At 40.1% G+C, this 12,991-nt stretch overlaps 1 protein-coding gene across 4 annotated transcripts in view; it reads right to left on the reverse strand.

The window, feature by feature from the left end:
• Positions 1-8,938, reverse strand: part of cntnap2a (contactin associated protein 2a) — a 393,831-nt gene extending 384,893 nt beyond the window's left edge. The window contains exons 1-3 of one of the 4 annotated variants that reach the window (XM_074622116.1): positions 8,825-8,938; positions 7,113-7,221; positions 6,635-6,779 (exon numbers count right to left, since the gene is read on the reverse strand). In XM_074622116.1, coding sequence (XP_074478217.1) covers positions 6,635-6,779; positions 7,113-7,114 — 147 coding nt within the window. In that variant the 5' untranslated portion in view covers positions 7,115-7,221; positions 8,825-8,938. Of the gene's footprint in view, positions 1-478; positions 638-6,634; positions 6,780-7,112; positions 7,222-8,033; positions 8,566-8,824 lie in introns of those variants that run through there. The other 3 variants (XM_074622115.1, XM_074622118.1, XM_074622117.1) reach the window with 3 other exon arrangements.
• Between the last annotated feature and the right edge of the window lie 4,053 nt (positions 8,939-12,991).

A 12,991-nucleotide genomic window follows, 5' to 3' on the forward strand; every position in this document is an offset into this window, starting at 1 on the left:
GAGAGAGAGAGAGAGGACTCAGATAAAAACACAACAGGGTGGTGGTGGAGGAGGTGGTGGTGGTGACGCCAGTCGGTCCGTCAGACTTGCTTCGCAGTTGAGGACTGGCGAAGAGGAGCCTGGCTGCACGGACTCTCTCTCTCTCTCTCTCTCTCTCTCTCTCTCTCTCTCTCTCTCTCTCTCTCTCTCTCTCACTCTCTCTCTCTCTCTCTCTCTCACTCACTCTCACCTCCTTCTCTCTCTCTCTCTCTCTCTCTCTCTCTCTCTCTCTCACTCTCTCTCTCTCTCTCTCACTCACTCTCACCCCCTTCTCTCTCTCTCTCTCTCTCTCTCTCTCTCCAATAAAGAGATGATGTAAGGATCGCGCGCCGACTAAACAGGCTGGCCCTGATGTGCTCGCACCGCACTTCTTCTTCTCTCTCTCTCTCGTCCTCCTTATTACGCGATTCTCTCCCCCAAATAAAACAAAGACCTCCACCTTGCACAGGACGAATAGGTGGTGCGACTGTAGAGTTTATACAGTCAGTATAGTTCCAGTAGTATAGTTCAAGGAGGCATGACTGTGCGCATCAGCTCCAATCCACTGAACTGATTTCTCCTCTCCAGAAGCTCCGGTGCGCTGTCCGCGGTGCTGAACTGAACTTATCTCAGTCTCTTTCTCTCTCCTCTCCTCTCTCTCTCTCTCTCTCTCTCTAATGTATTTCTGTTTCTTATAGCCAGACAGTGCCCCCCTCCTTCTCAAGGTGGTGGTAGTCCTGTACTCGGTGCATTCGTGCTCTTTTCCTCACATCAAAATAAAAAAAAAACACACGACCTATACAGTCACTTTAGGTCTTAGTGTCTCTCCTCATCTCTCCTATTTACCTACCTTCCTTGTCAAAATACTTTTTTTGGGTCTGCATGAGGATGATTAATGTAATCATTAACAAACAGTCCTAAACATTTGTGGTATGTAGTTGCAAATGTGTCAGAGATAGGCTAAATGATATGAATGAGTTCATAAAATGTTAAATTATTATTTATTTTTTACACATTTAGAAATGTGTATCTCAACTTGTTCTGGCATGTTACTAGGGCCGCAGAGAACATGCTCTTGGATTGTCGTTGTAAACCACACAAAAATACATCTTCTAATGCATGTAAAAATTAAATGATTACACATTTATTGAAAATGTCTATCCTCAGTTAAGTGACATGTGTCGCTGATATGCACTTTTTATCTTACTTGTGTATGTGTATTACCTTGATCTCTGTTTTATTGCTTCCAGGTTGCATGACTTTATGTGTTTGTGAGGAGCAAATCTACAGTACAACAGTTTATTTTCAAGTCATTCTCAAGTCATTTTCAAGGGCTCAGGGCTGGATTGGCTCGGCCGGTCAATGGACTTACGTTCTTGATCTAAAGACGCTTGTTATTTAGCTCTGTGGGTGTTGAATGACATCTTATGTTAATAAGAAAGGAAATCTTTAAATTATGAACTGACTTTGGCTCCTTCTATTTGTGCCATCATTAAACACTGGTGGTCACTATTGACACTACTGAGGCTGACAATCATTTCAGGTGAACTAAGGTCTCTCAGACTGAAATATCCATTCATAGCAACTCTGCTGGTCTTAGTCCCTGACTGACTGAGACCAGCTGATCTCCGAAGCTCTTAAACATGTTTTATATTTGTATGCTTCTGTTTAATTCTGCCTCTGAACTGTAGAGAAAGTTCCTTTGAATAGTGATCAAGTGCTGTGCACATTTGTTTATTACTTTCCACTCAAGTGATGGTAATGTATTTGTGGTGGTGGTGGTGGTGTTTTTGCTATATGAAGAAGGAACAAATCTAGATATATCCTTCAGAAGCTAGTGAAAGAAATTTCCATAATGACTAATTCCTTTACATATCTGGCTGTCCGCATTTGTCACTATCATGTCTCAGTCATGTCTGAGTCACTGTCATCTGTCCAGAACATAATATGTGATTATCATTACTGCGGGGAGCATTTTTCTAAATGAAGAAAATGGTGAATGAAAATGGAAAATTCATAACAGACAGCTCCATCAGTGGTAATGTCTCACTTATTTCTCCAAATGAAGGATTGATTATGGCGGCAGCATGCTATTATCACGGATGCTGGGCCATGGGTCAAAAGCATTTGAGGAGATTATCAGTCACCACTGTACAAACAGAAGTGGCGACGTCGTTCATGGTAAATGGTAAATGGACTTGCATTAATATGGAGCCTTTCTAGTCTTCCGACCACTCAAAGCACTTTACGCTACATGTCAGCAGTCATTCACCCATTCACACACACACATGCTGATGGCTGCCATACAGGGTGAAACCTGCTCTTCAGGGTCTAAACTAATGCTCATTCACACACTCACACACCAAATGGCATAGCCTTCGGGAGCAATTGCGGGTTCAGTATCTCGCCCAAGGACACTTCGACATGCGGGCTGGAGGTGGCGGGGATCGAACCGCAAAATTCCCCATTAGTAGAAGATCCGCTCTACCACCTAAAGCCACAGCTACCCCTGTCATGAGTGATCAACAGTATACAGTGTTTACTAATATGTCATTTTGCTCTTATAATATAATTAGTCTGAAATTAAAAAAAAGATACAGGCACATAACGCTGTTGATTAGGTGTTGAGTGATTCTTTTGAGCATATAGTTTCACATGTACAATGTAAAAGTAATAGCATAAATGCATGTTGTTAAAGTTATTTAAATGGCTACTACATCTTTACAGGATAATAACTATCTCACCACCAAGCTGAATGTGCACTCCGGCGTAAAAAAAGAGTTACTCTATACATTAAGAGGCTACGTGCATAGGCTCCAAAACTATGCCATAGGCTACGCCTTAGCTGACGTGAGCCTAAAAAATTTTAATACACGTCTGATACCACAGGGGGACTGCAAGAACTGTGACTGGCAGCTTGTGTTTTCTCCTACAAGTTTCTGATGCCGATGGAGATTGATCAGAGAGAATACAACTTGAAACCATAGACTGTATATAAAACGTGGACGTAGTCACCATGACATCACCCTATTGGTTTGTGGACTACAGTTTTGAAGCCTCGAGTTCATCATTTTGGCCGTTGCCATCTTGTTTGTTTTTTTAACAACCAGAAGTGACACGAGAGGGTGGAGCTAAGTATAACCGAACGCTGAATAAGACATTTTTAGGCAACCAAAATGTTACAGTTAACTTTCAAGAACTGAAAACACACTGTGAAAGGGTTTAAGTTCTAAGATGAAAACACGGACAAGTCCCAGACCGGACAACGCCGTGGCAGCGACGTGTCAATCACAAGGTAGCCACGCCCTAAAGCATAGCCTGCTTTGTTGTCTATTTGACTCTAAATGGGACCATAATTTACTAAATGCACATCATGCTGTATTGAAGAAGACTTGAAACTAGCGATTGAGACCATAAACTCATGTTTACAATGTTTACAGAGGAAATAAATCAAGTGAGACTTCTATACAATCTGACTTCTAATTGCAACCAGAGGAGTCGCCCCCTGCTGGCTATTAGAAAGAATGCAAGTTTAAGGCACTTCTGCAGTGGCTTCACTTTTCAGACCCCGGAGGTAGCCCACTGCTTGAAACATGTTGGATTTAATACTTATCTTTTCCTTTCCAGTAACAAACATCTAGTTAAGCAATCTCCACTGCAAACCTTCTGCTTACCAACGACGACCAGTGAATCAAATAACGTAAATACTGTGACTGCATGGAATAGTATCATATTCAGTAATGTAACAAGTCTGACCTTCCCATTGTTGATCGCATCCCGAAGTGAATGAAAGAAAGTAAGCACAGTTACTGTGGGGAATTTAGTTAAAGCAAAATAATCGCCTGATCATGTAAGATACATCTCTTGCTGTAGTGGTGTTATCAACGGGTGAAATCCACTGCTGAGTTCTAAATCAAAACCTACGCCATGAGTATCTACGGTAGGAGTCCTATCAACCCCCTGTGTCAAGTATAAATCCAATCTGGACAAAAGTAGTGGACCGGGCGATTGACAGGCCGAAATTGTCATCCATAGAGCCACAGTATCAAGTATGACTTCTTATCTGTGGCCAGGGATATTTCAAGGAATATGCTTCTTTATCTTTTTGCTCTTTCTCCCTTTTCCTCTCTTTTTTGTTGTCTGTTTCTGTCATTATCTCTGTCTCCCTCCTCTGCTTGTTGATTACTCCACCCACCCCTCCGCTATGCCTTTTGCTGTATGACAGTGCTCTTTCTCCACAAGGACAGCAAATGGGTTTGTCAATATGTCATGCATGGTAATTTACAGCCATCATTCATCTCGTAAAAAAAATAGTGATGACTGATGGCCCATAGATGGACAAAAAAGTTGATGACAGCAGTGATGAATCTTCAGAGGAAGGCTGTTTTGTTTAAGTGAAACTGGTTGACTCGCTGCTGTTATCTACCCTCTGTAGGACAGAGAAAAAATAAGGCTCTGAGGTATAATGTCACGTAGTGTTTGTGGGATCATTAGTAAAAGACGCTGCCTTTATCTCTCCCAAACAATATGAGGAAATGTCTGTTTTCTTAAGAAGAGTTTCTCTAGAGAGACCTGAACAAGATTTAGACAAGAATCCGTGGTCGGTTTATGAGAGGAAATTACTGTGGTGATAACGTGCATTATTACAGATTCTGACTCAGCAGGATACAGAAGACTTTCAATAAAGTTAAAACACTAGGACTGTATTCAATATACACTGGAGAGGAAATGATTGGATACACCATGTAAGTGGAGGTGAAAAGGGAATTCATTGTTGAAATACCCAATACAGTTGGAGGGTTGGAGAATGATGTGACTAAATTGCTACCCCAGGGAGGAACTCAGGAGTGGTCTATAGAGTGATTCACTGCTGTGGGGAAAGTAAAGAAAGGAACACAAGAATCCCCCCTTCACAATTTCATCAGGAACTCCTGCTATTAAGTTATTGTGGCAAACACAGTCACAGAGTGGGATAAATCTACCCCGTTTCACTTGGTGTACAAGCTTAATTTGCTTTAAACATTTAGTGAAGGTAAAGTAGAGGAGGTAAAGGAAGAAACCATCCTACTGATAATAAACAGGGAAGGTGAGTTTCTTATGTACGACATGAGCTTCTCCTTTAACGAAGTGCGATAAGCAAATGGTGTGTCTAAGTGACCATCTCTGGTTCATTTAGTTGGCAAACTAAATAAACAGTGTAAACCAAATCCTGCTGTGTTTAAACCACAGGGAACGACCCAGAGTCAAGTCAAACGATGCAAAAAGTGCAATAGCACTCTTAGAGAAAAAAAAGCTCTTCTTTAGGTCAGAGAAAGCTCAAACATAAAAAATTTAAATAACTCTAGCAATATCTCAAAGACTCCAGAGCAAGCAGAAGTGTGGGCCTATTTTTAAAAATAGTGGTTCAGGGTTTTAACAGATTTTGCTTCCAATATCTCACAAATAGTAGCCCCGCACAATACTATGCATTTGTTGGACTGGATTACAACTGCTATTTTTCATACTGTGTGTTATGTCAGACATGCTGATATCTTAAGTGGTTCATTAATATCTTACTTCAGTGACAACTGTAATTTCAAACACTTGCTGTTTCTCATGCCGTTACTAAACACAATTCACATAATTTCCAATGCAATTTATTTAAGTAGATGGGGGAAATATAAAACCTTTTTTTTCCCCTTTACCTCTGACTGATTAATACATTATAACTAGGGCTGTCAAAGTTAAACACAAATTAGTTTTAACGCCACAAATTTCTTTAACACATTAATGCAACTTGAGATTTTTAGGTTGTAGCGGGCTCAGTTTTAAAGCTAGAGAGAAAACACTGGTATCATATGAAACTAGAAAACCTAAGGAATCCATTGGTACCAACCAATGCTCCTAACTTAGATTAAATTTTGGCGAGGAAAAACAGGCATCGTCATTTTCAAAGGGGTCCCTTGACCTCTGACCTCAAGCTATGTGAATGAAAATGGGTTCTATGGGTACCCACAAGTCTCCCCTTTACAGACATGCCCACTTTATGATAATCACATGCAATTTGGGGCAAGTCATAGTCAAGTCAGCACACTGACACACTGACAGCTGTTGTTGCCTGTTGGGCTTGAGTTTGCCATGTTGTGATTTGAGCATATATGTTTTATGCTAAATTCAGTACCTGTGACGGTTTCTGGACAATATTTGTAATTTTTTTTTGTGTTGTTAATTGATTTCAATAACATATATATATACATACATTTGCATAAAGCAGCATATTTGCCTAATTCCATGTTGATTAGAGTATTAGATACTTTACAAATCTCCCTTTAAGGTACATTTTGAACAGATTAAAAATGTGCGATTAATCACGATTAACTATAGACAATCATGCGATTAATCGCGATTCAATACTTGAATCCATTGAAAGCCCTTATTATAACTGAATCTATTTCACACTCACCCATACGCATCAATACACCAAGCCCAGCATGCACCCTGATGCAATGGTACCATTATGTGAATTGGTGGTTATTATGAAATGGGTGCCAATAGCAAAGTTTTGACATCCTGTCTTTATGAAAGTATCTTTTTTTTCCCCCTGAGCAGGTGTTATGCCAGCTAACCATGTCCTTACCTTATTAGATGAGCTCAGGCAGTCAGCAGGATGTAGGATGCAGGAAGTTGCTGTCTTCTCACTGTAGACGATGTTGATCTTGATTTGGACGTCTGCAGACTTTAGAGCAGTAGTGATGTGTGGAGATGCTACCTTGTTCCTTGACCTGCACATACACACATAGTTATTTATTTTAACAGGTAAACTGTCACTTTTCAGGGTGAGTCAGAAATTCTTAGCCAGACAGTTACAGACAAAAATGCCACATTTTTCAAATTGAGGTTGTCCTCAAATACATTTACACAGCCAGATATAATATATAATATAATATAATGTATATTAGATTATATATACATATAGTATTACAAAATGATTGTATATTTATTTTCAAATCAAGGTCCATACTTTGAAAACATAGCCACTTGCAATCTTGTTAATTTCACATCATGTATTATTTGCAGTTAAACATATGTCAGCTGTGTTAATAAATTATACATACATGCAAATGCAACTCGTTGTTAAGCATTCCTTCCAGTATCAGCACCTCGCAACATATAAAAGGGGGTTGCCTGTGAAAGCGCTGGAGCCTGAACAAACACTGGAAAAGCCTGATGACAGAGATTGAAAAAAGAGGTGCAGGAATGAGAGAAGACACAGAGTAGGCGGAGAGGGAGAAGAAGAGAAAGGAAGATCGAAGAGAGAGAGGAGGAGAGGTGGGGACGGAAGGTAAGAGGGGACAAGGGAAGAGGAGTCAAATTAGTGGAAAGCAACACCAATTCATCATGTCATCAAACACCCTGAGAGGGGCTGGATAGAGATCCTCTTGGAGTTCTCTCTGGAAGGTAGGTACAGCATTTCTGGATCATTAAAGTGTCTCGATAAAATTCACATCCTGCACTCTGATCCAAATATCAAGGTAAAAGCAATTAGAAGCCAGTCTGGTAAACATGTTTTTTTAAACATATGTTTATAGATCACATATAAAGTACATCTGAGTTATCAGTGGGTGATTTTCCTCCTTATCCTTTTGACATCTACCCCCAAGCCACTACCTTACTATAATAAGAGAACAAAAATCCATTCAGTTCTTCATTGAGAAATGTGTTGAGTGTGCTTTTGCTGTTTTCTAATCAATGTGATGACTCTGTATATATCTTGGATGCTTAACACACTGTAAGTGCAGCTATACTATGAAAATAAAAGAACTTACTTGCAGCAGACTGAGGTGCTGTGAAGGTACAGTACATTGTATCTGCAAGTGTAATCAAAAATACATATAGCCTATATATTAATGCATCCATTCCATTAAGTCATTGCACAAACACATTATGGTTTCACTAAGAGATACAAGTCATACATTATACAAGGGCAAATATAACCTCCAATATTCATAAACATACAACATAACTCATTCATAGACCTGTCTAGATGTATGCTGTTGTTTCCATTTAGATATGCCAATAATCCACTCCAGTGAGCCCAACGTCAGAATGTGATTAGTTATGATTAGCAACACTTGTGTTGGACAACTTCAATTAAGCGTCAACCGTGAGAAACGGTGATGCTAATTTTAGACCTGCTAACTAGTGATGGGAATTCCGGCTCTTTTTAGTGAGCCAGATCATTTGGCTCAGCTCACCAAGAAGAGCCGGCTCTTTCGGCTCCCAAACGGCTCTTCGTTTTACCACTTCTGCCTTTTATAATTCAGCCAAATTTAGCGCTGTTTTGACCTATGATTAGTATGTGTGCACATATATCACTTAAATTATTCAATTTAATTATACTAAACCTTAGAATTTCCAGAATACCATAATTTGACATGATGCTTCGCTTCCGACCGTCACTCATCTTGTTTGCTATTCGCGCACCGCACTCCTCTCTCTCTTTCTCTCTTTCTCTCCTCCTCTCCCTCCTGCTCTGTACCTGTAGACCGTCAGCGCGCCGCACCTCCCTACTTGATGGTATGATCCTTATCTGTCTTTACCTGATTGGTCACACGGACAACATTAACACAACATTCAGTCACAGTCAGTGCATGGAGTGCCCATGGCGCGGAGAAGATCGTCCTGTCATTCACTTAAAAGAGCCGGCTCTTATCGTTCACTTAAAAGAGCCGGCTCTTAGAGTCGGCTCGTTCGTGACGACACATCAAATCCACGTACTTCCAGAAGTACACTTCAATGTAGTGCACTATGTGCACTCTGTACTCACTTGAGTAGTGCGTAAATTTCAACGGGGTAGGGTCGTCTCAAATCGAATACTCTGCGGCGCACTGACCGGAAATGACGATCGTAACATTTGACCGCGGTTCGCTACCCGCCAAAATATCTTCTGTTATCAACGTCTGTTTGAATAGTGGTCGTGGCTCCGCCCCTTCCGCTACGTAGCCAAGCTGGAGGCAAATGAGTGTGGAACGTGTCCAGCGTTCCACACTCAACGATCTGACCGTTTTGAGTACAACATCCGGGTACTTTGAGTGCACTGCATTCGCCTACTACCCAATTAGAACGCACTATGCACTCAAAATAATGAGTATGTAGTACAGAAGTATGCGGATTGGAACACACGTGTTAATGATAAATAGTTAAGCTCTACAAAAACGATAAATAGGTTACTCATCAGTAGTAAACTCCTGAAATCTCTTCTTAGAGAGTTCAAGCTGGTAATAAAGTCTGAAAATAATGTTTTAGCACTAATGTTAGAGCTGACAGCACTCCAGCTTATTTAGCAGATGTGTTAAATTACTTATGGTAACGTTAGCATTAACTCCTCTACCTTGAAAACAATAGAGTCGACTTAAGACAGTAACGTTACCTGTATTGTTCATTATTTTCCAGTTCTTCTTTGTGCAAGACTTCTCTTCTCTGATGTTCCTGCTGCAATGCATTACAAAATGACTGTTGACTGTAGATTTTGCAGGTGCTAGATTTTGTTTCTTCTTAACTATCAGGAAGTAGTAAAAAACAAACAAACAAATAAACAAACAATTAAACAAATAAATAAACAATATAGTTCATAAATCCCGACCCCACCATGTTAGCGGATGGGACATGGGCCAAACTAAAAAGTCAAAGTAGCCTACATGTCAAATTATTTTTTTCCAAAACAAAAACGGTTTCTGTCATTTTATGTAGTTATTATCATATTGATGTATGTTCAAGTGTTATTTTTTTGTATTTTTCTATCTATTAAGTCCTGTTTTTTCCAATGCTCATGTGTATTATTTGTAACAAATGCTTTTAAAAATATATATAATTTGGGAAATTTCTAATGTTATGCTTTCACATCTTTTTTACGATGAAGCCTAACAAGAAACTCTGTTTACAACTGACATGAAAAAAAAAGAAAAAAAAACAGGATTTGGAAATGTCACTCACTCTACTCTGCTATATCATTGTTGCCCTGTAATAAATGTGACATTCAGATCAGTTACTTCACAGCCTCACTTCCACAAATGTCCCTATACACTTACACCAGTTTGTGCTAGACGGTGAACTGTCTAGGGTTTTTCCTATCTCTCACACCACTGGGAAAGGCCCCCCATGACCTTAAACAGAATGAACAGTTGAGAAACAGCCTCTTATGTAGAATATAGTATTTGTATGATCTAAAATAATTTAACACATTTCATTCCTATCACTCTCTACTTCCTGCACTTGCTGCTTGCTGTGCATGAGCCTGACTTTCATTTGCATTGTACGTGTACATGGAGAGGAGGTAGAACGCCGCTACATTTCACTCCCAAAAGAAGCACAGTGGAATTGACTTATGTTAATTAGCGACCTTTGGTGTCAATCGTTCCAGGCAATATTTGCATATTCTCAAAATAGCACTAGAAGTCGGAAAATCAACATCTGCACTTCTGTGAAACTCTCCTCGTTTCTCCCCCCTTCAACACATCATAGCGCTGCGATACAAATCACAATGCATGTTGTACAAATCACTGTAAGTTATGCAGTATGTTGATGAGCATGAGTAAATTCCCTTAGTCATCCCTGTCTCGGTACATTTGTTGTCTTTCTTTGTGCGGCAAATAAGTAGGATCACAAACCAAAGTGCTCATTGTGTAAAAGAAAAACATGGATGTTTTAGGAATTTTGAGCTCCATCAATGGATTATGTGTTTTCACATACATTTCCCACTGTCATGCACATACAGCACTGTACACTTTTTATCAGTAAGGTATGAAGTCTCTTAAAGACAACAGTATTTCAGTGCTTTCAGAATCAGGAAAAAAAAATAGTTGTCGTGTGTAAAAACCATACACTGTATATAAAGATGGATGACATGACAGCTCCCCAACAGTGAAGCCAAAACATCTTGATTGCCCCCTGGTGGCTGGCTGCAGTATAGCTCATAAAGCCCGCCTCCTCCATGTTAGCGAATGGGACATGGGTCAAACTAAAAAGTCAAAGTAAACCTCAAATACATTTTTTCAAAAGATGGTTTCTGTCATTTTAGGTATAGTTCTAATCACGCTGATGTATGTTCAAGTGTTTCTCTAATAAGTTTGGTTTTAATTAGTTATTTCATGCTATAAAAAATCTACATGTCTATGATAAAAACCATAAACTCCCTTTTAAAGGTCACCTATTATGCAAAATGCACTTTTCCATGTCTTTTAAACATCAATATCTGTCCCCAGTGTGTCTACAGGCCACCATAGTATCATAAAAGACCATCCTCTCTCTTTTTCTCCTCCTCCGTTTGTCCGGAAATGGGTGCAGAAAAAAAATTCGCTTTTTTCCTTGTATTCTGACGTCATTTGAGAAATGCAAGCCATGTAAGGGTTTCCTGGTCGAACCAGAGAGAACCTTCAGTAGCTGACCCCAGCCCACAGCGCGTCACTGTCTCTCCTCCTCAACCGAACTTGAGCAAAGTAGCTCCTACTGTTACTCTGCAAGAACCAGCAGAACAGTCTTCATGTACTCCCATCATCTAAATATAACATGTTCTTTCACAAAGGCTTTATGTAATTACACTGTTTAAACAGATGATATTTATATATTATATATATTTGATGTCATGCATGTAGCAGAGTACAGGTAGTAAATAGTGACTTGTAAGCAACACAACACATTTCTGTTTCACAGTCAAACTTTATTTGAGTAGACAGATGACAATATTAATTATTCACAGCATTTGTAATCATCCCACCTGCAGTTATGTTAACATGGTACAGGAGAAAGTCTTCAGCTCTGGTAAACTATGGTAAGCTAAGCTCCGGTGGTCTGTAGTCATGGTAACACAGAGACAGCTACTACTGTAAATAATATACCATTACTCTGATCTTCCATACATTTATCTTTTAGCAGAAATAATGAACTGACTACTGTTTCACATCTTCTATTTTCCACCCTGATGGTCGCTGTGTTTACACACCGTGTCATAGCGGTAGCATGTAGCTACATGCTAACGGGTTAGCTACATGCTACCGGGTTAGCTCTGTATCTCCATGTAAACAGAGCTAACCCGTTAGCATGTAACTACATGCTAACGGGTTAGCTACATGCTAACGGGTTAGCTCTGTATCTCCATGTAAACAGAGCTAACCCGTTAGCATGTAGCTACATGCTAACGGGTTAGCTCTGTATCTCCCATCTGCCCACAGCTGTCTGCTCTCAGCTGTCTGCTCTCCTCTGGGATGATTCTGTCGGTCATTTCTCACAGATGGATCTGTAAAGACAGACGTAAAACAGAGTGTATGTTTACGGTTTACAGAGTTGATGCATGAGGTAAACACTGAGTTAACTAACAGAGATATAAATAGTATTATTTACCTGAGAGAAACCGTCAGGAAAACCTGGAATCTGGACTGCAGATGTTCATCATGTGTCGCCGATTTCTGATCAGATTCCTCCGGTAACGTGCGCTGGGTGAAGTTTCTGGTTTATAAACTTTAAAGTGGTTTATAAGCTCTATTCTAGCTCCTCTCTCTCCACTCCTCTCTCTCCCTGCTCTCAGGCCGCGAGGGGGGCGGGGAGGGTGACGCTGTGTTGTTGAGGACGTTTGATTGACAGAAAACGCTGACCAATCAGAGCAGAGTGGGAGGAGACAGAGGCTACAGACACAGAAATCAGCACTTTTGGAAATGGGCTGAAACAGAGGTTATAGAGACATGCTGGAATGCATGATCTGATTGTTTTTTTGAAAAAAAACCTTCAGAGACATGGTTTGGAGGTGTCTGAGACCTATAATAACTAGTTTAAATGGAGTATAATATGTGACCTTTAATGGTTTGAGTCCGATGGATCCCCCGTCCAGTCTCAGCAGGTGTTTAAGAGGATTTCTTAAAAATCTCCAGCTACTGGTTTCAACCTGCCATACCCCCATCCCCCCAAAATTAATAAGAGATCCTATCAGTGCCAAAGCATTGTC

The sequence above is a fragment of the Sebastes fasciatus genome, chromosome 21 (genome assembly GCF_043250625.1).
Source record: "Sebastes fasciatus isolate fSebFas1 chromosome 21, fSebFas1.pri, whole genome shotgun sequence".
Taxonomy (NCBI): domain Eukaryota; kingdom Metazoa; phylum Chordata; class Actinopteri; order Perciformes; family Sebastidae; genus Sebastes; species Sebastes fasciatus.